At 42.0% G+C, this 27,744-nt stretch overlaps 1 protein-coding gene across 1 annotated transcript; it reads right to left on the reverse strand.

The window, feature by feature from the left end:
- Positions 1-914: 914 nt before the first annotated feature.
- gclm (glutamate-cysteine ligase, modifier subunit) lies at positions 915-27,744 on the reverse strand. Its single transcript, XM_080195248.1, has 7 exons — positions 27,554-27,744; positions 27,343-27,408; positions 21,289-21,373; positions 18,162-18,218; positions 9,968-10,170; positions 7,781-7,895; positions 915-2,793 (listed from the first exon to the last, which is right to left on the reverse strand). Exons 1-7 carry the CDS (start codon positions 27,686-27,688, stop codon positions 2,624-2,626), a joined length of 831 nt encoding a protein of 276 aa, XP_080051374.1. The 5' UTR covers positions 27,689-27,744; the 3' UTR covers positions 915-2,623.

The following is a 27,744-nucleotide window of genomic DNA, read 5'->3' on the forward strand; positions in this document are numbered from 1 at the left end:
CCAGGTCCCTAATGTAATTCGGGGACATCCCTCCGTAGAGTGACCTCCGTTGCCCGGCGGCAGCAAAGCCTACCAAGGTGGGTCCGGGCTACAGGCGAGGACATGGTAGTGGAAGGTGTGCAGCAGCAGCCCGTACAGGAAACACCTCCACGTGCTGGAAAAAGGCACAGGGGACATTTCCGCGAGACGGCTCATGCTGTGGGGCACCTGGGCTTTGGGCCAATGTGGAATTCTGTCTGAACAGGTCTCCCAATCACATCTTTTTAGCTTGAATGAATCACTAGCATTATTAGCATTTCAAATTTTTATAAATCACTTCTTATGAAGTTCTTCCCGACAGCAGCTCTAAACTTCTACAGTTTTTAAATCTGTGCTCCTTGGTCATCTTCTGAGGTTCTGCATTTGTCTATTATTCAATATTTTCTTTATTTCTATAAAGACATTTCTCAGTGGATTTACTGACTGAAATGAGAGGAGGTATCCTTTTATAACTCAAAATAGGAAACTTGGTCAGTTCTAATTCTATGATGTTTCCAAGTGAAAATGCAATGTAGTACAGGTATCAGAATACCTTACTTCTGCATTATGACAGACCGGCATTTTATCTTTCCAAACTCTCAAGACAACCATGAGAAGAATGTGCAACTCAGCTGATTCAAGTACAGATGGTTAAATACAATGCATCTATATTAGAAACTTGTTCCACAACCTCCACATCACAAATGTGTCAACCCCTTTTGCTGATATTATTACCTGTCACACTAAGAACGCTACGATAAAACAGCCTGGCCTTCACCTCAGCACGAGCAATGGTGCCAAGAAGCAGCTTCACATACAAGTTCCTTTTAAAAATGTTTTTCTGAACATAATGCAAAGGCAAAACACGTGAAATAAACAGAAAAGTCAATAAGGCGTTCAGATCACACTTTTAATGTGCAAATCACCTCAAATCCATTACATAGCCAAGTAAACAAAATATAACATTTTATCATAGATTCACTATTTCCAGATATGTATCATTTAATTAGAACTACTATACATTCAAGCCTATACAGTACTTCAGCCTAAACATGTTAAGCACAAAGTTGATAGTTTTTAAAAAAAAGCAATAAGTTATGGCCAAAAGTGGCCCCAAGTTACAATTTCAATCAACTTTTGCTGAGGATAATGCTTCAGAGTGGCATCCCCATGATTTATGGTCAGGAGTTTCTTCAAGAACAGCCAGTTGATGAACATGTAGGTTGAATATTACTTTATTTGTGGTTTAATTTTTGAAAGTAGTTTTTTTTCCCCCCAGAAGCCCCTGATCCCCAAATCACAGTGGCTCACATGATGCACTCATGCATATAGTAAGATGGCAGCATGTTGTAGTGTCATCTATCCCAGCAATTATAAGTGGACAGCAGCATTGTACTTCGCCCAACATAAAGGGGCCCTTAAGGAATCTCCACCGTTGCTGTTTAGCCCCAGTGTAATGTATCACTCATCCATCAACTTTGCTCTGTACTCTGCTTTGGTTCATAACCAGCATGTCAGCCAACCAAGACACCAAACACACCAATTATCAAATTACTGCATCACAGTACAGTAATACTATGGTGGCAAGGAATGCAATAACTTTGTGATATCACGTTACCACATAATAAAGCAATATTGTCTTAACATTTTTCTTGAAGTTTAGCTACAAAAACTAGTAATCCATTTGGCATGAATAAAATATACAAGAGGAGTCAGTGATTTGCTGAAAGCCAACCAGGCTAGGCGCATGCTATTCTGTGGGCTTGCTTTTGTAAGCAGTTGAGTCCACTTGTCTACCCTTTACATACCACTGGATTTCACACATTCAAATACATCCTTCTCTTAGCTGATCTGAAGAATGGAGAATGACACAGGCAGGTAGGAGGGAGGTGGAGATGTTTCACTCCATCACAAAATATCAGTAACTGTACATCAAGGTTTGTGTGTTACACAGCAGCAAATCTTCAAAAAAAAAGATAAAATGTTGTTTTCTAAAACATTACCATAACAAAACCCCAAACTTCATAATGTTAGAAGCAATAGCATGGGTTCAGTACTTGGAAAGATAATGAAAACCCAACTTAGAAATAGAAAAGGTTTTGCTGCATAAATAGCAATGACTTAGGCATTTGCCAGCAGCACATTGAACTCAAGGATTCAGGCTGACGCTAGTTCAGGTAAGTTGTGGACCTCAAATCTGCACTTGTCTGAAGGTTTTGTTACTGTTTGTTAGTGTCTTTTGAACAAGTATCCAGGTCTTGTTCCCAAAAAAATGAACTACAAAAAGTAAATGCATCCTTCTCATAGCTTTAAACCAAAAATACTTCAAAGGAAAAAAAGGAATTTAACAGAACAATCATTTAAATCAACAGGTAGAAACAGTTTAGAGTAGGCAAAACACAATCTGGTTTCACAATGCATTCTTTCAACTGATTTTTTTTTCCTTTTTTAAGTTATCTTGGACCCAGTAGTAAATCATCAAAAAAGGATCAAAAGGCATTTGGTCAATAGTGCAGCTTCTAAGATTTCTTCCTTTTGCGTATCATGCATAAATTGGTTTATAAAAGTGCTATTCCAATCAGCTGGCTTCTTGTCAAAGATGAGCCTAGTAATGAATTCTTTTAGCATATACAAGGTAGCCCTTGGATTTAATAATTCCTCTGCTTTTAACAATTACTGAATAGCGCAGCACCCACTTTGTTATCCATTCATACGCCAAATTGTCTTGAATGCTGGCAATCACAGCCTCTTGAAAACTTAACATGGGTATCAGTTCTTAAAGAAAAGGAAAGAAAGGGAACAGTTAGTACAGCCAGCTCGATGCTTTACAAAATAAAAAATACTCAGATTTATATAATGCCGTCAAGTCTCTGAAAACAATCCAAATGCTTCATAGAAACATAGAACATTACAGCACAGTACAGGCCCGTTGGCCCTCAATGTTGTGCTGAGCTATGTCCAATCCCAAGATCAAGCTATCCCCTCCCTATAATTCTGGTATGCTCCATGTGCCTATCCAATAATCGCTTGCAAGTTCCTAGTGTCCAACTCCACTATCACAGCAGGCAGTCTATTCCACACGCCAACCACTCTGAGTAATCTACCTCAGACATCCCTCCTATATCTCCCATGAACCTTACAGTTATGCCCCCTTGTAACAGCTACATCCACCCGAGGAAATAGTCTCTGCACGTCAACTCTATCAATCCCTCTCATCATCTTATAAACCTCTATTAAGTCACCTCTCATCCTCCTCCGCTCCAAAGAGAAAAGCCCCAGATCCCTCAACCTATCCTCATAAGACTTACCCTCCAAACCAGGCAGCATCCTGGTAAATCTCCTCTACACTCTCTCCAATGCTTCCATATCCTTCTTATAATGAGGTGACCAGAACTGAACACAATATTCCAAATATGGTCTCACCAACATCCAGTATAGTTGCAGCATAACCCCATGGCTCCTAAACTCAAACCCCCTGTTAATAAACGCCAATACACTATAAGAACATAAGAAATAGGAGCAGGAGTAGGCCATCTAGCCCCTCGAGCCTGCCCCGCCATTCAATAAGATCATGGCTGATCTGTTGTGGCTCAGTTCCACATTCCTGCCCTCTCCCCATAACCCTTAATTCCCCTTGCCTATCAAAAACCTATCAACCCGCGTCTTAAAAATATTGAGCGAGGCAGCCTCCACCACTTCAACAGGCAGAGAATTTCAGAGATTCACCACCCTTTGAGTGAAGAAGTTCCTCCTCAACTCCGTTCTAAACCACCCCCCCTTTATCCTGAGGCTGTGCCCTCTAGTCCTACTGTCCTTTCTGAGTGGGAAGAGCCTCTCCACCTCTATCCTATCCATCTCATTCAACATCTTATACGTCTCAATGAGATCTCCCCTCATTTTTCTAAACTCTAACGCGTACAAGCCTAGTTTATTCAGCCTCTCCTCATAGTTCAACTCCCTCAACTCTGGAATCAGCCTAGTAAACCTCCTCTGCACTCCCTCCAAGGCCAAAATATCCTTGCGTAAGTGCGGCGACCAAAACTGCACACAGTACTCCAGCTGCAGCCTCACCAGTGCCCTATACAGCTGCAGCAAGACCTCCCTACTTTTATATTCAATCCCCCTCGTTATGAAGGCCAGCATCCCATTAGCCTTCCTGACCACCTGCTGCACCTGCAGGCTGGGTTTTGCGACTCATGCACAAGGACCCCGAGGTCCCTCTGCACCGTCGCATGCTGCAGTTTTTCGCCACGTATGTAATAGTCCTTCCTACCATTATTTCTACCAAAGTGGACAACCTCACATTTGCCAACATTAAATTCCATTTGCCAGTTCCTTCTTCATGGCTCTATCCACTTGAGTGGCAACCTTCAGAGATCTGTGGAAATGAACCCCAAGATCTCTGTTCCTCCACATTCCTTAGAACCCTTCCATTGACCCCGTAATCTGCATTCAAGTTTGTCCTACAAAAATAAATCACCTCACACTTATGAAGGTTAAATTCCATCTGCCACTTTTTGGCCCAGCTCTGCATGCTATCAATGTCTCTTTGCAGCTTGCAAGAGCCCTCCATCTCATCCACTATTCCACCAAAGTCATCAGCAAATTTACTAACCCACCCTTCAGCCCCTTCTTCCAAGTCATTGATAAAAATCACAAAAAGCAGAGGACCCAGCACTGACCCCTGTGGTACGCCGCTGGTAACTGGATGAAAATTTTCCATCCACCACCAACCTCTGTCTTCTATGATACAGCCAGTTACTTATCCAATTGGCCAAATTTCCTTCTATCCCACACCTCCTTATCTTCTTCACGAGCCTACCATGGGGAACCTTATCAAACACCTTACTAAAATCCATGTATATGACATCAACTGCTTTATCTTTGTCCACACACTTAATTACCTCCTCAAAGAATTCAATCAAATTTGAGAGGCAGGACTTACCCCTCACGAAGCTGTGCTGACTATCCCAGATTAAACTGAATCTTTCCAAATGGTCATGAATCCTATCTCTCATGACCCTTTCCATTAACTTACTGACTGAAGAAAGACTGACTGGCCCATGACTACCAGGGTCATTCCTATTTCCTTTCTTGAGAAGAGGAACAACATTTGCCACTCTCCAGTCCTCTGACACTATCCCTGAGGACAGTGAGGACCCAAAGATCAAAGCTAAAGGCTCCGCAATCTCATCCCTTGCCTCCCAAAGTATCCTTGGATGTTTCCCACCTGGCCCAGGGGACTTATCCACCCTCAGGTTTTTCAAAATTGCTAATACATCTTCCCTCAGAACATCTACCTCCTCCATCCCATCAGCCTGTATCTCACACACTTCCTCAAAAACATGGCCCTTCTCCTTAGTGAACACTGAAGAAAAGTATTCATTCAATGCCTCACCTATCTCTTCTGACTCCATGCACAAGTTCCCACTACTATCCTTGACTGGCCCTAACCTCACCCTGGTCATTCTTTTACTTCTCACATAAGAGTAAAAAGCCTTGGGATTTCACTTGTGAAGAATTTAAAATGTAGCTATTTAAAGTAAAAGAAGAAAAAAATTACAGCACAGGAATAGGCTCTCCAAGCCTGCACCAACCATGCTGCCCGACTGAACTAAAACCTCCTACCCTTCCGGGGATCATATCTCTCTATTCCCATTCTATTCATGCATTTGTCCAGATGCCTCTTGAAACTCACTATCGTATCCGCTTCCACTACCTCCCCCGACAACAAGTTCCAGGCACCCACCATCCTCTGTCTGAAAGAAATGTGGTTGTTATTGTTTAAAAATAATTCTTTCCATATGGGCATTACTAGCAAGGCCAGCATTTATTGCCCAATCCCAACTGTCATCAAGGTAATGGCGAGCCTGCTATTGTGCAGGGAGGATCTCACGGCCAGGATGGACTAAAATGGTTGGTGCAATATTGGCCAAGACTTAAGGATAACCGCATACTTTTCTTATTATCATGGCACTTTGGAATCCACCTGAACAACTAGAACATGCAGTTTAACCACATTTGGAAAGGTGCTGAAGAGACTCTGGAGTGAACATTCAGTCAGGATTCCTACGATATAGACACGGCTGCCTGCTAAGGAAAAGGTCAGTTGTTGTGTTAAATAGGAACATAGAAATTAGGAGCAAGAGTAGGCAAATTCAGACCTTTGAGCCTGCTCTGCCAATCAGATCACAGCTGATCTATCTCCCTGCATGTTGCCATAACCCTCGTCATTTTTTTAAAAAAAATTAGAAATACATCCATCTCCTTCTTGAAACCAATGATTCAGACTCCACTGCACTATGGGGCAGCAAGTTCCACAAATTACCACCCTCTGCGAGAAGTAGTTCCTCCTCATCTCAGTTTTAAATCTACTGCTTCTCACTCTATATCTGTGACCTCTTGTTCTAAATTGCTCCATAACAGGAAACATTTGGTCCACGTTTACTTTATCAATCCCTTTTAAAATTTTATATGCCTCGACCAGATCCCCTCATCTTTCTAAGCTCCAGTGAGTACAAGCCCAAACTGTTTAATCTCTCCTCATCCTGGAATCAATCTGATGAACCTCCTCTGAACTGCTTCTAATGCCACTACATCCTTCCTCACATAAGGAAACCAAAATTGGATACAATACTCTAGATGTGGTCTTACCAACATCCACACAATTGCAATAACACTTCTCTACTTTTATACTCCAGTCCTTTTGCAATAAATACCAACATCCTATTTGCCTTTTTTATTACATACTGTACCTGCATACTGACTTTGTGATTTATGAACATAGACACCCAGACACATTTTGAATCTGCTTTCTATTTAGGTAATAATTTGTCTATTTTTTTTCTGCCAAAATGTATAGCCTAATACTTATCCACATTGACTCAACCCGGCCAAAATTTGGCCCATTCTCCTAGACTACTTAGATACGTCTGTAAAATCTTTATGTCCTCTTCACTACCTCCCACCCATCTTAGTATCATACACAAATTTTGCTGTGTTACACTCTGTCCCTGCTTGCAGATCATTTATACAGACTGTACACAGTTGAGGTCCTGGGACTGACACCCATGGCATCTCACTAAGAATATTTCACCAGCCAGAGAAGGACCCATTTATCCCGACCCTCTGCTTGCTGCCAGTCAGCCAATCCAATCTAGTCCTCTACCTCCAATCCCCTGCTCCGGATAATTAAATGTTACACGGAGACACTTCCTAGACTTGCATGTGATTTCTTAGCCAAGCCTGGAGAGGACACTAGCAGGGGTGTGGCACAGTGGTCAGCAATGCTGCCTCCCAGTGCCAGGGACTTCAGGTTGATTTCCGGCTCATCTCTGTCTGTGTGGAGTCTGCACATTCTCCCTGTGTCTGTATGGGTTTTCTCCAGATGCCCTGGTTTCCTCCCACTGTCTGAAAGATGTGGTGGTTAGGTGCACTGATCATGCTAAATTCTCCCTCAGTGTACCCAAACAGGCACTGGAGTGTGACGACTAGGGAATTTTCACAGTAACTTCATTGCAACGTTAATATAAGCCTACTTGTGACACTAATAAAATAAACTTAAACTTAGAACAGAAATTAGCAACTTCATGCTAGAATAAATGGCTCTGGAGATAGAAACTGATCTAGCAAGGCCCCATTAACCCCCAAGGGCAAACTATAACCAATCCCTGTATCTCACACCAGTTATAATATGATCTGCACATCTGATGTATGCCGATTCTCTCACACACACACAGAAAGACGGACACATACATCTCACCTTTAGGGTCATTGTGAGTCAGTAACTGGATGTCATATTCTTTAGCAAAGGCAGTAAGCTCTGGTGGCATCACACAACAGGAGGCTAAATTTACCTGGTTGCTGCTGGGTTTTACCTAGACATGGGGAGGGAAGATGAACCGTTACAATTAGATAAATACAATGAACTCCAGTGCACCAAGCTATTCTGTTAAGTTGCACTGGTTGTAGTTTTTAATCAAAACATAGCAGTAAAGAAATAGAAAATGGGAATTTAAGTACAGCATTTATAAATAACCCAATTTCCAATCCCCCACCCTTCTAAAGTGAAGCATTTCTAAACCAATTCTTGCTGAAAATTGCCGCTCTCCAGCACAAGCCCAGCCAATTAGAGGTTTCTCTCTTGGAATATCATGGACAAGTTTGATCTTATTTTGCTTGGGCCTCAGCTATTCACAATCAACTATTGCTTCTGGGGACCAAATGTAATATTTCCAAGTCTGCTAGTGATGCAAAACTAGGTGTGAATGTGAGTTGGGAGGAGGATGCAAAGGGGTTTCAAGGGGATTTAAAATAGGCTGAGTGACTGGGAAAGAACACTGCAGACAGAACGTGGAAAAAATGAGGTTTTCCACTTTGGTACAAAAAACAGAAATACAGACTTTTAATTAAATGATGTGGAGAGGCTAGTGTGTTGGACTGGGGTGGGCACAGTAAGAAGTCTCACAACGCCAGGTTAAAGTCCAATAGATTTATTGGGAATCACAAGCTTTCGGAGTGCTGCTTCTTCATCAGGTGAGTCATTTATTAAGTTGTGAGAAGTTGGGAAGTGTTAATGTCCAAATGGACCTGGGTGTCCTTGTCCAGAAGTCATTAAAAGACAACATGCAGTTGCAGCAAGCAATAGAAAGGTTAACAGGTGGCCTTTATTTGAAGAGGATTTGAGTACAGGGGTAAAGATGTCTTACTGCAATTGTATAGAGCCTTATCAAGACTGCGTTTTGGTCTCCTTACCTAAGGAAGAACATACCTGCCTACAGGGAATGCAACAAAGGTTCACAGGACTTATCAACGAGCTTGTAGGATAATCCTATGGACAGAGATTGAGAAAACTGGCTTGTATTCGCCAAAATTTAAATATATCCTTGATGTCATTAGTATCCAGAAATTTATTGATTGAACATGCTCAAATGATTGAGTTTCCACAGCTGTCAAGGTAGAGCATTCCAAAGATTCGCCACCTTCAGTGACTCTTCATCCTGGTTTTAAATTCTGAGACCCTGTTTCCCTGGTTCTAGCCAGGGCAAACATCCTAACTAAATGTATGCTGTCATACCTGGAAAACATTTTTGTAAATTTCAGTGAGATTCTTCAAAATACGAGTGAATACAGGCCCAGTTGGAAATTATCCACTTAGAAGAAACAGAAAGGCACAGTATTTCTTAAATGGAGAGATGTTGGGAAACCCATGCAGACACAGGGAGAACATGTAAGACTCTACACAGACAGTGATCCAAGACAGCAACTGAACCCAGGTCCCAGGTGGTGAGGAGGCAGTGCTAACTGCTGTGCCACTGTGCCGCGTGGTGGGAACACTAATTCCAAATAATCACCAACCTCAACAGTGTGGAAACTCCTCCTCATTTCAGTCCTAAATATCCTATCCGTTGTGTCCCATAGTTCTATCAACCCCAGCCAGTGGCAACATCCTTCCTGCATCTACAGGTTTGACAAACCTGTTGACGTTTTTGAGGACTTAACCTTAGCATAAAAGGAGAACTAGTACATAATTGGATTTTTAAAGGCTTTTGATAAGGTTCCACATGGAAGGTTACCTCAACAACATTTTCCCACATTACACCCTTATCCCCTAAAGGCTTTAAAAAGCAATCAATTTCAGTTTGTTCTAATTTCTCCTAATAAGACAATCAATGAACCTCAGTTGCACTCCTTCTTTGGCAAATCTTTTTTTTAAGGTAAGCAGATCAAAACCATACATAATATCCCAGGTGAGGTCTTATACAATTGCAGCAAGACATCTTTACTCCTGTTTTCAAATCCTGTTGAGATGAAGATCGACATGCTATTTGCCTTCCTAACTGCTTGCTGCATCTGCATGTTAGCTTTAAGTAACTTATGAACAAGGACACCCAGACCCATTTGCACAATATTTCCTCACGCTGGAAAGAATATCGCAAGCTGCTATTACCTGAGCCCACTGATAGAGTTGCTCTAAAAGCACTTTATCCAAATCCGATGTACCAATTGCTACAATGCTTTGACTTTGGACAAGAGTTTCCAGTTCTTCCCAATATGGTTGCAGGTGTGAGAGAGAAAGACTAGCTCCATCTTCGAGTGGTGGAGGAGCAATAATCACAGAGTCCAGCTGTGACACTGCAAGTGCTGAACAGGCTGCATTAAATACAAAATTCAGGTTATTTCCAGGGCAACAACATCTTAGATCTTTAATGTTAATGAATACCTTTATTCTCCTCAAAAAAAGATAGCTAGTAAAAAAATTATAGATAGGCTGGAATCTTAACCACTGTTCACACCGATGAGATTTTCCCACCCTGCTGCAGTGAATAGAGGCTAGCTGCCAAATTCTCTAACCTCACTGCAGTGGGTGTGTGTAAACTGGCGGTAAGATCATACCCATAGAACTGGAAAGTGATAACATTTGATAAACATTTTCACTAGAAACAATCATTTGATAGTACAGAACCTGAGTATCGCTGACAAAAAGACGGGGGAAGCTTTTTTTCTTGCACGCATTAGGACACTTCACAAAATACCAATATCAGGGGAAAACGAAAAAAAAACACTGATTCGTTGGCAAATGAACTTGGATTGGTGGAGGCTTTTCCATGGAGAATGCACCAGTTGATGGTGACTAACAGATAACTGCCAAGCATTGTTTGAAATTTAAACCACGCAGCTTGACCCCCATAGATCAATGGGGACCAAGAAGGGCAATGAATCAGCAAAGGGCTGTTACTCATTTTATTTAGCTGAAGCAGACGCAGTGTGTGTACATGTTATTTCTTTCTTCAAAGAAAAGGGTATTGTACATTAATATATTTAGCTTCCAGTGCATACAAATGTGCAAGCCCAATTGACAATCTTGGTTCTCAACATAATTCTTAACATGAAGGTTACTTAGTATGGCCCACTCAAGTGATGAATTTCAATGCTAGTATGATGCTAGGTGTGTAGGCCATACATGCTGAAGGCTGGCAGATCATATCAAAAAGCATGTCCCAGGTGCTGTTTGCAATGGGCACATTACAGACTGTACCCTAACTAGCCCATGCTTGCAAAACTCAAAACAGTGTCCAATGTTAGATGTGATTTTGTGATTGGACAATATTTGCTAAATAGCCACTGTGCCTGTTTCAGTTAAACAATGTAAGTGACAGCCCTTTGCTGATTCATTCCTCAGAACAATGCCTTGACCAATGAAGGTCAAACTGCTTGGTTTAAATTTCAAATAATGGTTGGCAGTTATCTGCGAGTAACCATCAACTAGTGCATTTTCCATTATGACACCTCTACTTAACAACCAATCAGCTGTCTTCTCATTCAGTTCAAATTGTTGTTTACCCCGTGTATTGGTATTTTTGAGAAGTGTCCTGATGAGTACAAGAAAAAAAACTGCGACATGTCTCTTTTGTTTAGCAATTTTTAGTAGAATAGAAGATTGCTGACCTTCATGGGGAAGCTCACCTTATATAACTTAAAATTAGCACACTGGAGGGGGAAAATAAAAAGGATCAACACAATGAAAGTTTTGACAATATTGGGAAGTAAATTCCAAGCGCACTTGGCACTTTTGTTGCAAATTTGCAGTTTAGTAGAAGACCAATAAGAATGTAGTAACAGCAGGTGCTTTTTAAACAGCTGGATGGTCATTAATAAATGTCACAACCAATTAATTTAAATTCAAACAGAGATGGAGTGGACAGGATAGAATTGTTTCCCTTAGTGGAGAATTCTAGAACTAGGGGATATGAATTCAAGATAAGTGGCAGTAGATGTAGGGAGGACATGAGGAAAACCTTTTTTATGCAAGGGTGGTGGGTGTCTGGAATTTGCCGTCCAAATTAGTGGCAGAGACCCTAAACTGTTTCAAAAAGTACCTGGATCTGCACCTGAAGTGTTGTAAGCTGTAGAGCTATGGCCAAGTGCAGGAAGGTGGGGTTAGAAAGAACACCTGGGTGTCCTCAGGCTGGACAAGATGGCCCAAATGGCCTCTGTGTATATTTATAGCAATAAAAACTTTACAACATTTTTCCAGAGACTACCATGTTAACTGGCTTTTCTAGAGTACAAATATTATGGCTACTATCTCACTGGAAACCACTTTTAGGAAAACTAGCTCTTTTAAATTAAATATATGGAATTGGACTGGCTCACTGATATACTGCCAGATAGCAACCCCATGTCTGCAGAGGTTTCCTCCAGGTGTTCCAGTTTCCTCTCAGTCCAAAGATGTGCGGGTTAGGTGGAATGGCCATGTTAAATTGCCACTTAGTTCAGGGGGACTAGCTAGGGTTAATGCACGAAGTTATGGCGATAGGGCCTAGGTGGGATTGTCATCGGTGCAGACTTGATGGGCCGAATGGCCTTCTTCTGCACTGCAGGATTCTATGAGATCATGTTATCTGTAGCGAATTTCTGGCTGTGCAACACAAGAGTACATTGCAAGTTAACTTTGTAAAAGGAAAGAAGTGTAAACCACTAGGAACCATGAAATATACAGTCAAGTGCTATCCTCCTTCACATAAAAGACATATGACAAGTAAACATTACAGGAAGCAGGCAAATAAACTTCGAAGTACACCAGACACTGGAGCAACCTGGCCTTGTTCTTGTAATCGTGGGAGCCAATACCCAACCTTGTGATATTTTTACCTGCCAGCAGTATCTCCATTCTAAAATGACACATTAATTGTGTCCTTCAGTTAAGAGTTTTCAAATGACCTGCAAATCATAGTCATAAATAGAACATTTTCTCCAAAATCACATTTCAAGACAACCTGCTTACAGCATGCAGTTTTTATAGAAGTTTATAAAGGGGAGATGATGGCCTTATATTATCGCTGGACTATTAATCCAGGAACCCAGCTAATGTTCTGGAGGCCTGGGTTTGAATCCCATCATGGCAGATGGTGGAACTTGAATTCAATAAAAACTATCTTGAATTAAGAATCTAATAATGACCATGAAACCATTGTCGATTGTTGGAAAAACCCGTTTAGGGAAGGAAATCTGCTCTCCTTACCTGGTTTGGCCTACATGTGACTTCAGAGCCACAATGTGGTTGACTCTCAACTGCCCTCCAAGAGCAACTTGAGATGGGCAATAAATGATGGCTAGCCAGTGACGCCCATGTCACACGAATGAATTAAAAAAAAAATCACAAGGGGCATAGATAAGGTGAATAGCGTAGGTCTTTTTCCCCCATGGTAAGGAAGTCCAAAACTGGAGGGCACAGATTTAAGGTGAAAGGGGAAGATTTAAAAGGGACTTAGGGCAACTTTTGCCACAGAGGGTAATGCCTATATGGAATGAGCTGCCAGATGAGGTGGTAGAGCTGGTTACAAATATAACACTTAGAAGACATTTGTACAGGTATGTGGATAGGAAAGGTTTCGAGGGACATGGGCCAAATGCAGGTAAATAGAATTAGTCCATTTCAGAAACCTGGTTGGTATGGGCGAGTTGGGCTGAAGGGCCTGTTTTCGTGTGGTATATCTCTATAACTCTTAAATATTTACAAGGTCCAGTTTTTAGAAAATCTTACTGCAATAGATGTTTACTTGCTAATCACCTGCAAATGTCACCACAATTTTAGTACTTGTGTTTGAATATCATCGTAAATTAATCATAGAATCCCTACAGTGCAGAACGAGGCCATTTGGCCCATGGGGCTTGGACGGGATTGTGACACAATTTCCATCACCCCACGTATTTACCCTGCTAGGGATGATTTATCATGGCCAATCAACTTAACCTGCACATCTTTTGACTGTGGCAGAAAACCGGAGCACCCAAAGGAAACCCATGCAGGCATGGGGAGAGTGTGTGGACTCCACACAGACAGCCACCCAAGCCGGGAATCGAACCCGGGTTCCTGGGGCTGAGAGGCAGCAGTGCTAACCACTGTGCCGCATATGCCATTCAGCTAGTACATTGCAACCCGTGTTTGCATGCTTACTCTACACAGTAATCACAAACATTAACATTATTTCAAAGCCATGGCCAAATCTCAGCTCTCCGATATGAATTATAAACCAAGTGCCAACTGAACTCCTCAATTAGACAGATGGTTTGCAGTGTCTCCCAGGTTTATTAAATTGTTAATTATGGAATATATTTTCATATTATATTAAATTTAATAATTAATGGTCCCAGAAAAAAATGCATCATTTGGAACGACCTCAGCAGCAGCGCTGAACCATCTGGGATTTAAACACTCCCAAACTTCGTTCACTGCATGTTCCAAGCATAAACAACCCGTGTTTGCATTTGCAACAGATAACAGTGCTAAATTAGCAGGGAATAATGTTACAGGCAAAATGATAGAGACATGAATATTTAAATACTGCAATCACCTGATCCTTGCCTACAAAAACAAACACAGCTCCCGAACAGAAGACAGAGCAAAATACCGCAGATGCCAGAAAAGGGAAATAAACACAAAAGATGCTGGAAGTCTTGAGTCTGAAACTGCAAAAGTCTGCAATTCTCAGCAAATCTTGCAGCATCTGTAATTTTTTTCCAATTTTGTTGAAAGGCCTTTGACCTGAAATGCTAACTATTTTTCTCTACATTACTGCTGCACCATAAGCCCTTTTCTTATTACATTGCTTCTGTCTTTCACCCCATCAGGGTTCAAAACATATAGGAAAATTTGTCCTTGGGAAATCACAAACAGCCCACGAAAAATCAAAGATAGGAGTGAAAATTTCAAATTGAAAGGTCGCCCCCCCACCCCCCCAACCCCCAGTATTCTGATTGGAGTCGGAGCGAGCACGATTCTGCCTTCCATGCTCACTGTTCTAGGCCTCTAATGACTTGTTCCTTCCCTCCTGCTCTTGCCTCTTCTCCAGAGAGACAGTCCACGACTGGAGGAACAACAAGTCATGTTGGGCGGCACGGCAGCACAGTGGTTAGCAGTGCTGCATCACAGCACTAGGGGCCTGGGTTCGATTCCCGGCTTGGGTCACTGTCTGTGTAGAGTTTGCACATTCTCCTCATGTCTACATGGGTATCCTCCAGGTGCTCCGGTTTCCTTCTACAGTGCAAAGATGTGTGGCTAGGTTGATTGGCCATACTAAAAATTGCCTCTGAGTCCTGAGATGTGTAGGGTGGCGGGATTAACGGGTAAATATGTAGGGATGTGGGACTGACGCCTGAGTGAGATTGTGTTCGGTGTAGACTCAATGGGCCAAATGGCCTCTTTTTGCACTGTAGGGTTTCTAGGATTCTATGAAGGGCTGGAGGGAGGTGAAGGAGCAGTTAGTCTTTTGCTGCCACCATGGAGATGACTTTCAGCTGTGCCAGCACCAATCCCTCACGAAAAAGGATACAAAAGTCTGAGGTCATGTACAAACGAATTCAAGAACAGCTTCTTCCCTGACGCCATCTGATTTTTGAATGGACCGACCATATATTAAGCTGGTCTTTCTCTACATCCTATCTGTAATCACAACACTAAATTCTACACCCCCTCCTTTTCTTCTCCCCGATGACTGATATGTTTTGTTTGTATAACATGCAAGAAATAATACTTTTCACTGTATCCCATTACATGTGAATCATACAGTGCAAAAGAGGCCCTTCGCCTCATCATGCTCAGCACTGAGAGGCGAGGGGGATCATTGGAAATGAAATTTTGCTCCTTCAGGTCTGGGGCTGGCAGAACTTGTTGGGGGAAGCAGGAATGGATGGTGTGAGGTTACCTTTGCTTTCTGGCAGCACTGGTCAAGTATTTCCCCTGGCAGGTGGAGTCTTCGATTTTGAAAGTTTCCCATCTCAGTTTGAAAAGGAGACAGACAGAGAGAGAGATAGCTGCCGACAGAACAGGTTGTGTGCTTCTGGATGCATTGGGGCAGATATGGAGCAGCTTGTCCAGGATGCCACAACACTGGGATGCATTGCCAGAGATGTGGCTTCAATCACTTCTGAAATACTCATGTCTGTTTCACAGCATTTTGTCAGTGCTTGGTTTAATAGTCACTGAAAAAAAAATACTCATAATGCTAATGTTTTTTCTGGCCATGGAAACCCCATTGAGTGGGCAAAAGACAGAAAAGACTAATTTTAAATGGACAACGGAGCACTCTGCCAAATGAAGGTGACTGTTCAATGGTCAGTGAGACCTTTTCACTTTGCAGACCAGCCATTCATGTGGCCTGTTGGATTGAGGTTGGCAATCTGGGACAGTATTTGTTGGCCTAGAACTGGATTTAAGGCTGTCCAAATATTATTTCATACAGTATCCTTCAAGCCAGAGCTAAGAAAGTATGTCCCTCATAAGCTAACAGCGATCATAGGTCATGAGGAGAAAGGATGGTGGCATCTCCAAGATCACACCCTCCCTGCTTTCCCCTCCTTACCATCCCACGTGGAGAGTAAAATCCCAAAAAGAGAGTATCTGGTTATCAATTTTCTGCTTGTGGGAGGTTGCAGTTTGTAAACTCATATCACTTAATTAAGGATTTAGTGAAAATCAAACAGAAGCTCCCGAAAATCATAAAGCAAAAGCCCAAAAATCAAAAAGTAGACCTCAAGAAAATTAAGCCAGGCTAATTTTTCCTTAAAAAAAAGCCTTTGAAGAAGTTTTGACCATTGTACCATATTGTAGCTCTTCTCTTTGGTTCTTTCTTCCCATTTCAGAGTCTGTTTGCTTAAAACCTGATTGCATTTTTTTCTTTATTCATTTGTGGGACATGGGCATTGCTGGCTGGCCAGCATTTATTGCCCATCCCTTGTTGCCTTTAAGAAATGGTGGTGAGCTGCCTTCTTGAATTGCTGCAGTCCTGGAATCAGCTCCAGGATTCAATTCAAGCCTTGGTGGATGTGTGTGTGGAGTTTGCATGTTCTCTCATCTGCATGGGTTTCCTCCAGGTGCTCGGGTTTCCTCCTCGTCTGAAGATGTGCAGGTTAGATGCATTGGCCATGCTAAATTGCCCCTTACTGCCGGGGGACCAACTGGGTAAATATGAGGGGTTAAAACAATAGGGTCTGTTGTAGGTGCAGGCTCGATGGGCCGAACGGCCTCCTTCTGCACTACAGGAATTCTTCTATGATTTTTAAAATATTTATTGATCCACTGCATTTATGCCAACAGCTATAAAAATCTTGCTACTCTTTCACAGACATGCTTTTGTAAGACATACTTAAGGTGGACCTCCTTATTTGCACACAGTCACCTCGTGGGCCTCTTTACAATATCCAATTTATATAACAAACAGACCTGACAATAATGTAGGTGGCAAAATTTCTCAAGTATCCCTTCTGGTAGGTTTCATGAGTTACTTAGATATGGCAGAGAAAAGACTACTAGCACGATGTTTCTTTGGATGTTGGCTAATTAACTTAGTGTTTAAAATCGCGGATGCATATTGCCATCAGAACAGATGGCAGACATATTAACATTTTTAAGTTGTACCCTGGTACACGTGGGAATGAAATGGCATTTCAGGGGTTGTACATTTGTTATTTGAAAAGATGCTCTTTTACAATAATGAATTGGGTGGCACGGTGACACAGTGGTTAGCAATGCTGCCTCACAGCGCCAGAAACTTAGGTTCAATTCCGGCCTCAGGTGATTGTGCAGACTCCACACAGACATTCTCCATGTCTGCATGGGTTTCCTCCCACAGCCCGAAAGGTGTGCTGGTTAGGTCTATCGGCCATGTTAAATTCTCCTTCAGTGTACCCGAACAGGTGCCGAAGTGTGGCGACTAGATTTTCACAGTAACTTCATTGCAGTGTTAAAATAAGCCCTACTGATGACTAATAAGCAAACTTTACTGAATCTTTAATATAAATGCACTTGATCAGTTGTGCAATTGTTTGCATCCAGATGGTTGTGTTATGTTTGTCAGTTTTCTTTAGAAGGTAAAATTTGATCTAGGGCAGTGAAAGCCCACATGACCAGGAACCATCGCATCCACATCCACAACTATTGGATAAACACATGATAACCAACAGCATCCAGCAAGACTCCCTTCTTCACTGTACTCATTATTACTAAGCTGATCGATCACTTGAATGAATGCCTACTAAAGTCATAGCTGGTTTGATTATTTCTAAACATGGCTATACATTTAAAAGGACGCAAACAAAACAACAACGCTGAACAGCAAACATACCTCAATTTTGGCACTCACCTTTTTTCACAGCATCCTTGATACCCGAGGAGTCAGGGTCACTGAGAAAAAGCTTTGCTGCATGTAAAACAAAACATATGATTTGATCAATGCAACAAACAAGATTCCTCATAACATTTTTTTTCAGTTTGCAAAAGATTGCAGACAGCAAATGAAAGTATTAAAAGTTATGGGCAGAGATTGAATAAAACAGGATAGTTTTCACTGGAAAGACGGAGGTTGCCTGAAGACCTGATAGAGGGCTACTAAAATTATGAGAGGCATAGACAGGGTGGATAGTCAGAGGCTTTTTCCCAGGGTGGAAGTATCAATTATAAGGGGACAGAGGTTCGAGCGAAGGGGAGGAAAGTTTAAGGGGGAATTTTTTCACACAGAGGGAGGGAGCCTGGAATGTGTTGCCAGAGGAGGGGGTAGAAGCTGGCACATTAATAACATTTAAGAGGCATCTGGATGGGTACATAAATAGGGAAGGAAGAGAGTAAGGGCAGAAGTTTTTTGTTTGTTTAGTTAGGGTATCGTGATCAGCAGAGTCTTGAAGGGCCAAAGGGCCTGTTCCTGTGCTGTACTTTTAAAAGTTTTGTTGCAAGCGCATAGAATGAACAGACCGACATATATAAAGACAGCAATTGTACAGAATCTCAAAATATTCACAGTTCTACTAGATTTAATGTTGGATCTTGTTTTAAATGAAGTTGCTTGTGTTTGCTTCCAATTTACTGATTGGAGCACAGGAAGTCAGAATCTTTTATTAACTGAAAATTTTGAACAGGCACTCTTACAGGAAAAATGCATTTTAACGAAGCTAAATTTTAGGGGAAAGAACAAAATAATGCAAAGATGTCCTAGAGAGTGAAGGTATCAGTGAAATGCAGAAGAGATCCAAGGATGGAGACACAAATGAGAGCCGAAAGGGCATAAAACAGGAAAAGGTATTTGGTTGTATAGGGACATTGAATATTAAAGCATTGAAATGATGTTGAATCTGCACAGTACATTGGTTAAGTCATCAGTTGAAACAGTTTAATCGGAGAATAGAAAGATGCATTTGACAAGCTTCAAAAAAATAAAATAATAAATTAATTGTCCTATTGGGCAGAAACAGCATGTTTCAAGAAAAGCAGGTCTGTTTAATTCACTGGAATTCTGAGAATATTATGAGCGCGGTTACAGCTGGGAACCGCTGGATGTGGTGTATCTGGATTTCCAGAAGGCATTTGACAAGGTGCCGCCCAAAAGGCTGCTGCATAAGATAAAGGTGCACGGTGTAAAGGGTAATGTATTAGCGTGGATAGAGGATTAGTTAACTAACAGAAAACAAAGAATGGGATAAATGGGTGTTTTTTTGGTTGGCAAAATCAGGTCGTTTCCACCAGTAGATGAAACTAGAACTTGGGAGCATAGCCTCAAAATAAGGGGGAGCTGATTTAGGACTGAGTTGAGGAGAAACATCTTCACCCAAAGGGTTGAGAATCTGTGGAATTCCCTGCCCAATGAAGCAGTTGAGGCAACCTCATTGAATGTTTTTAAGCAAGGATAGATAGATTGTTAAACAGTAAAGGAATTAAGGGTTTATTGTGAGGTTTCCACCAATCAATTGGTGATGTGAATCATAGGTTTAGAATTAGTACTAGAAAGATAATCTGAGTGGTGTAGTTAGTAATATTTATGTTTCAAAGCCCAGAAGGTCCTGAGTTCAAGTCCTACTCCAGGGCTTGTTAGCCACAGAGGAACCCAGCCACTGGCGCCTACAAGCCAATGCATATCATGACTAGCCCCCAGCCCAGATAAGTGTGGAGGGTTGGCAGCAGGAAATCCAAAAAGAAATGATGGTTGATCAACCAGCTCTGCGGTGACCCACACAACATGAGAAAAGCTGAAATAGAAAGCTGGCACTGGAAAGTAAGGCAAGAGCTGTTGTGTATTTTTCACATCAATTACACAGATCAGATCATTCTATTAAACAGGTCTAGGTTGCTATGTTCCATATGCGCCTCCTCCCACCACTTCACCCTGTCAATATGTCTTGAACTTCCTTTCTCCTTTGTGTTCACTTAGTTTCCCTTAAACGTTTCAACAGTTATCAGAACATCAATATATGAAGTAAATGAAGAGTAACCTGGGTAGCTCTTTCTCAGTGACTTCCGGAGTTTACAATATCTATGTCGCAGGTGCGACTGTGCTGTTCTTTTGCTGAGGATAGAATTCATTGGTAAAGGGGACAAAGAATTGAGGGAGGGGGGAAAAATGAGCTGCCATCTCAAACACCTTGAGAGAATTTTAAGCTCCCCCATCCTCGATAAACAAGACATGGTCAAGAAGGAAATTGTGAATCAACCCACAGCACATGGACTGCACTGTTTCAAGAAGGCAGTTCATCACCACCTTCTGCAGTGCACTAGGGATGGGCAGTAAATATTGGCTAGCCAGCGAAGCGCAGGTTCCACAAATGAATAAAAATAAAAGGAAACATAGTGGAATGAATTGGTACAAACGTGAGACATGACTCTAACCCATCAAAATAAGAAGTCAAATTGAAATCAAAGTGTTAAACGCTTCTCTCTCCAGAGATGCTGCCAGACAGGCTGAGTTTTTCCAGCATTTTTTTGTTTTTACACCATGGTCTTACTTCAGGTTTAGTCATGATGTTGTTGGGGCTGGAGAGGCAATGAGTTAGTGATTTCAATATACAGACAAGGCTCCAGCCTTAGATTTGACAGCCATTTCAATTTAACAACTGTGGGTCAAATTTCCAGGGGCTGAAACCTAGAGAGGAGAGAGCTTCCAGATCCAGCAGGTAAGGGCTTACAGCATTGCTCACAATCAGAAGTGTTCACCCTCCAGACCCCACACATTTTATCCCATTTTCCACACCACCCACAGTTTTTCCTTCAGTTCAAATGCTGATTTCCATCCTTCTCAGTTACCACAGACTGCCCCCAGCAGCTGGATTGCACCACAGGCTCTCTCGTCTGGCATTCTCTTAATCAGGTTGGCCATACGATAGGAAACAGAATTTTAAAAAATTCTAATGAGCTCTTGCCAACGAATTGCATCAAGTCGAACCTCTGCATTTCAAGCTGCTCTCAAAATCTCCATAAATAACAGAACCTGTACCCTTCTTCATTACCTGACACTTTGACTTCCTCTCTCTCCTCTGGACTTATTGAGTCGACATCCTGATTTATGGTACATTCCAGCGTAGCAGGTGGCTCCTACAAAACAAACAAAAAAAGAGAAATACTGAAATTGAGATTAGAGACAACCAACAAACAACTCTGCCGCTAATAACGCTTTCTGCCGCTTATCGTGGCTAGCTGCAAATACGTGTAAACTAAAGCTGATAAACTGATCAAAGCCCTTGTGATCATTTCCTCCTGGAAAGGGTGAAGGACACATACTAGAACTACATACACACTACCTAGTTAGCTTTGTAAATATTTACCTTCCCTTTTGAAAGTTAACAATGTCTTTCCCACAGTATAATCAGTAAATGTTGACCATGTGAAAGAGAGCCACACAGTGCCAGGTAATTATGTTTGGGAGACGATGGCCGAGTGGTATTATCGCTATACAATTAATCCAGAAACTCAACTAATGTTCTGGTGGCCCAGGTTCGAATCCCGTCACGGCAGATGGTGGAATATGAATTCAATTTAAAAAATCTGGAATTAAGAATCTATTGGTGACTACGAAACCATTGTGGATTGTCAGAAAAAACCCATCTAGTTCATTAATGTTCTTAGGGAAGGAAATCTGCAGGAGGCGACAAAGATGATGTAACAATGTTGTCACCTGATCCAGATTTGTGTATTTTGTACCCAGGTCCCTGTGAGCCACATTGAACCAGCTTGAGTTAAGGATGATGTTTCACAGTGAATGAACAACAGTTTTTCACTTAGATTAGAACATATTTTTATAATATAAAAAGGTACAATAATATACAACACAACCTGGCACTCCATCCACGACTGACAAACTGTGGCTGTGGTAGCAGCAATGGATTTCCACTTCTTTCAGGGAATTTAGGCATTAGGCATTTGTTGCCCATTCCTAATTCTTGAACTGAGTGGCTTACGTAGGCCATTTTGCAGAGCAGTTAAGAGTCACCCATATTGCTATGCTTCTGCAGCCACACATATTGGCCAGGTTGGATAAAGACAGCAGATATCCTTCCCTAAAAGTACATTACTGAACCAGATGGGTTTTGACAACAATCAACTTTCAATCTCATACTTACTAATTGAATTTAAGTAACACCAGCTGCCATGGTGGGATTTGAACCCATGTTCCCAGAGCACGAGCTTTGGTTTCTGGATTACTAGTCCACTGACATTACCACATCTCCCTCTCCTTCTAAATCTTTCATCAAAAAGATGCATCTGATGAAAGGCCACAGACCAGAAATATTTACTGTTTCTCTCTCCACAGATGCTGTCCAACCGGAGTTCTTCTGGTATTTTTGTTTTTAATCGGAATTTTAACCGTTCATTGTCACTGTCAAAATCCTGGAATATTCTCCTTAAAGCACTATGGATGTGCCTTCCATACACAGATCACAACAGCTCAAGGTGAGGGCTTGCCACTACTTGCTTAGGAGCTTGTAATAAATACTGGTTTTACCAGCCAATGAACGAAACAAATAACTTTCCAGAGTGAATCATCCCAGTGGACAAAATAATATTCTCCAGATGTTTCTTAGGCATTTCTAACTTTGATCCCATTTTGTCACAGCTCATTCAATACAGAATACCAAATCAATGCAAGCTCATTACGGATCAATTTTGCAAAGTCCATAATTGCTTGGATTAAATTATTTTTGCATGTGTTGATGAAAAGTATTGTTGCTTGTGCACTATACAGACAAAGCATACCGTTCATACAGAAGGAAAGGACAATGTGTCGAACATAGTGTTACAGTCATAGCTGGGTGTACAGAAAGCTCAACTTAATGCAAGGGTGAGAATTGTAGTGGACATACAAAATTTCCTTAGTCTTCTGAAAAAATAGTGGCGTTGCTGGGCTTTAACTATAGTGTCGCCATGGGAGGACCAAAACATGCTGTTTGTGATCTGGACACCTAAAAACTTGAAGCTGTTGACTATTTCTACATTCCCACTGATGTAAACACAGGCATGTTCTCCTTTATGCTTCCTGAAGTCAATGACAATCTCCTGTCATTGAGGGAGAGATTATTGTCATCAGACCAGTTCACCAGATTCTCTCTCTCTTTCCTGTACTCTTCCTCATCATTGTTTGAGATCCAACCCACTGCGGTGTTGTTGTCAGCAAACTTGAAAATCTAGATTTTCTGCGCAGGGATATTTTGGCCCTGGAGGGAGTGCAGAGGAGGTTTACTAGGCTGATACCGGAGTTGAGGGGATTGAGCTATGAGGAGAGGCTGAATAAACTAGGCTTGTACTCGTTAGAGTTTAGAAGAATGAGGGGAGATCTCATTGAGACGTATAAGATGATGAATGGGATGGATAGGATAGAGCTGGAGAGACTCTTCCCGCTCAAAAAAGACAGTAGGACTAGGGGGCACAGCCTCAAGATAAAGGGGAGGCGGTTTAGAACGGAGTTGAGGAGGAACTTCTTCACTCAAAGGGTGGTGAATCTCTGGAATTCTCTGCCCGTTGAAGTGGTGGAGGCTGCCTCGCCAAATATTTTTAAGAAGCGGGTTGATGGGTTCTTGATAAGAGAGGGGATTAAGGGTTATGGGGAGAGGGCGGGAAAGTGGAACTGAGCCACAACAGATCAGCCATGATCTTATTGAATGGCGGGGCAGGCTCGAAGGGCTAGATGGCCTACTCCTGCTCCTATTTCTTATGTTCTTATGTTCTTATAGATTTCTGTCATCTTGTAACTTGACATATATGCCATTTACTGGAATGGATGATTTACACATGCCTGCCATGATTCTTGCCAGGATCTCAGACAGCTTGGACTCCCTGCTCTGTCATACTTGGGAAAACTGCTAACATGTAGAGAGAGAATACAGAGGGATATTGCACATTATCTATGTTCTCTTCTTTCATCAACTAATTGCGCCATAGGTCACCATGGTTAGAGTTAACCAGGAGAGTCAATATCCATGCATCTACAACACTACTACTGAAAGAGACACAGGAGAGAAACAGATTAGCTCCATTTATATAGTGCATCTCGGGACTCCCAAAAGAACTTACCATCCAACAAATTGCAGTAAGCAAGGTCCCACAAATAGCTAATAAAATGAACCACCAGCTAATCAGTTTCCAGAGGTTAAAACTTAACCAGAATTCTAGGAGAATGTCCCAATTAAATTCAAATGGTGCCATGGAATTTGTGGTGCCAACCTGCTGGAACAGGTGGACAGCATCACTGACAACATAACATTCTTTGAGCACTGTAGCCTAGATGAAGATTTATTATTGTCACATGTATTAACATGTAGTAAAAAGTACTGTTTCTTGCACACTATACAGACAAAACATACCGTATATGGAGAAGGAAAGTGTGCAGGATGCAGTGTCACAGTCATAGCTAGGGTATGGAGAAAGATCAACTTAATGCAAGGTAAGTCCATTCAAAAGTCTGATGGCAGCAAGGAAGAAGCTGTTTTTGAGTCACTTGGTGCATGACCTCAGGCTTTTGTACCTTTTTCCCGATTGAAAGTATGTGGGATCCTTGATTATGCCAGCTGCTTTTCTGAGACAGCAGGAAGTGTAGACAGAGTTAATGGATGGGAGGCAGATTTGCGTGATGGACTGGGCTTCGTTCACAACCCTTTGTAGTTTCTTGGTGTCTTAGACAGAGCAGGGGCCGTACCAAGCTGTGATACAATCAGAAAGAATGCTTTCTATGGTGCATCTACAGAAGTTGGAGAGACTTTTAGCAGACATGCCAAATTTCCTTAGTCGCCTGAGAAAGTCGAGGCAAAGGTGGGCTTTCTTAACTATAGCGTCCGTATGGAGGGATCAAGGCAGATTGTTGGTGATCTGGACACCCAAAAACTTGGAGATCTCGACCATTTCTATTTTGTCTCCATTGACGCAGTCAGGGGCATGTTCTCCTTTACACTTCCTGAAGTCAATGACTATCTCCTTCGTTTTGTTGACATTGAGAACTCAAGATCTGAAGCTAAGCTTGGACATCTGCTTCAAAACTAAAGAAAGCAAAATTTACAACCCATCAAATTACAAAAAGCTGCCGACAAGCATGGCTGATAGATGAACTATGTTCCATAAACTACCTCAGTCTGTCATATAACAGAAGTAGGAAAGGAAACTGGGGATATTACAGGTTAACCCTGAAATTAATCTCCAAGAAATAGAGAAACCAACAGTAAGACATAAAATTAAACCCAAAAGGGAGAGACACTCTTACTAATTTCTCAAGGGCAATTGGAGATGAGCAACAAGTGCTTCACCCATATCTTGCAAAAGAATTTTTATAAAAGGGTTTTTATGTAGAGGGGAAAATAAAAACAAACATTTTGGGAGGAAAGTAGAAACTGGAGATTCACAGATTACTCCCAATATCAGATTGGGGCTGGAAGCAGTAGAGGTAGAAATGTAAAATCACCAAGGTGGAGGAAAAACTATTTTCAAGTGGCACTGGCTTTAAAAGATAACATTCAGAAAAACAATATGTATACATTAATAGAAGACATACTAGTCTTCAATAGCACCTTTCATGGTGATCACAATCTCAGGACATCCCAAAATGCTGTAGGACTAATGACATATAATCACTATTGTAATGTCAGAAACCAAGCAACCAATTCACACACAGCAAGCACCTGGAGTCAGTAATGCGATAACAATCAGTTAATTCTGCTTTTGTGATTGAGTGATAAACATGGATTAGTCCAAACTGGAAAAACTCCTTTAGATCTTCTTTGAAATACTGCCACAGGATATTTTACACCCATCTATAAGGGAACACAGGACCCCGGTTTTAACATCACATCCAAAGACGCCACTTGTAATAATGCAGCAGTCCCTCAGTACTGCAGACTATCAGTGTGGATTTTTCCTTGCAGATGCTGCAATAGGACTTCTGACAACTTTCGAAATGAGTGCTACCAACTTAGCTGCAACTGACAGACAATACATAAATCTTCCACTGGTTTGTTACCTAGCCCTTGGCTAAATGTCCTTCCATGGATGGTCCTTTCACAGGGCAAATTCCCTTCCAATTCGATTTTGAAGTTTGCTGACACCATAGTGTGTCAGATCTCAAACAATGATGAGACAGAGCATAGGAATGAGATAGAGAATCTGGTGAACTGATGCAGCAACAATAATCTCTCCCTCAATGTCAAAAAAAATGAAGGAGATTGTCAGACTTCAGGAAGTGTAAGTGAGAACATGCCTATCTTCAACAATGAGGACAAAATAGAAACGGTCAAGAGCTTCAAGTTTTTAGGTGTCCAGATCACCACCAACCACCTGTCCTGGTCGCCCCCATGCTAACAGTGTAGTTAAGAAAAATGCCTGTATTTTCTCAAAAGACTAAGGAAATTTAGCATGTCAGTTACAACTCTCAGCAACTTTTACAAATGCACCATAAAAAACATTCCTTCTGGTTGTATCACAGCTTGGTATGACTCCTGCATTGCCCAAAACCACAAGGAACGACAAAAGGTCATGAATGTAGCCCAATCCATCACACAAACCAGCCTCCCATCCATTGATTTTGTCTACACTTCCCACGGCCTCAGCAAAGCAGCCAGCATAATTAAGGACCCCATACACCCCAGACATTCTCTCTTCCACCTTCTTCCATTGGGAAAAAGATACAGAACTCTGAGGTCACACACCAACCAACTCAAGAACAGCTTCTTCCCTGCTGCTGTCAGACTTTTGAATGCACCTTGCATTTTGATCTTTCTCTGCACCCTCACTCTGACTGTAACCCTACATTCTTATACTCTCTCCTTGCCTTCTCTATGAATGGTATGGTTTGCCTGTATAGCTCACAAGAAACAATACTTTTCACTATGTTAATACATGTGACAATAATAAATCAAAACACCAGGGGCCGAATGGCTTCCTTCTGTGTGGGATGGTTCTGTGTAAGGTGGTGTTTTATTGTCAACACCGACTCCTGGCCTCAGAAGCTGCCACTGTAACCGGCGTGACACCAATGCAGATGTTATAATCAGGCAGTTCTTAGTGTGAAGACACAGCTCACTCACCTTCAGCAGATCGGGGCTAATCTGAGAACACCATTTCTCCAGGGTTTCCCGAATACAATCCTGTAACTGCAAGAGAGACAGTCAGTCAGTGAGTGAATGAAGGGTCAGGCCAGGGCCTGCACCACGCTGACAGCAGCGCCGCTCAGCAGCAGCCTGTCCCCGCGGCCTGAGCTGCCCGGCGGCCTCCCTCCTCCCGCAGCCTCCAGCTCACCTCCTCGCTCGGCGAGCTGGGGCACTTCTTCTTGAGCCGGCTCCAGTTGACGATGTTACCGGTGTGGATGGAGACGGCCGACGCCTGAGCGAAGAGCTGCTTACCGCCCTCCATCTGCATCTCGCATCCCGACATGGCGAATGCCTGCCCCACTCCACCGAACCGCCTGCCGGCGCCGTCTCCAGCGCAGG

The sequence above is a fragment of the Carcharhinus amblyrhynchos genome, chromosome 9 (genome assembly GCF_965287045.1).
Source record: "Carcharhinus amblyrhynchos chromosome 9, sCarAmb.v2.hapA, whole genome shotgun sequence".
NCBI classification, from domain to species: domain Eukaryota; kingdom Metazoa; phylum Chordata; class Chondrichthyes; order Carcharhiniformes; family Carcharhinidae; genus Carcharhinus; species Carcharhinus amblyrhynchos.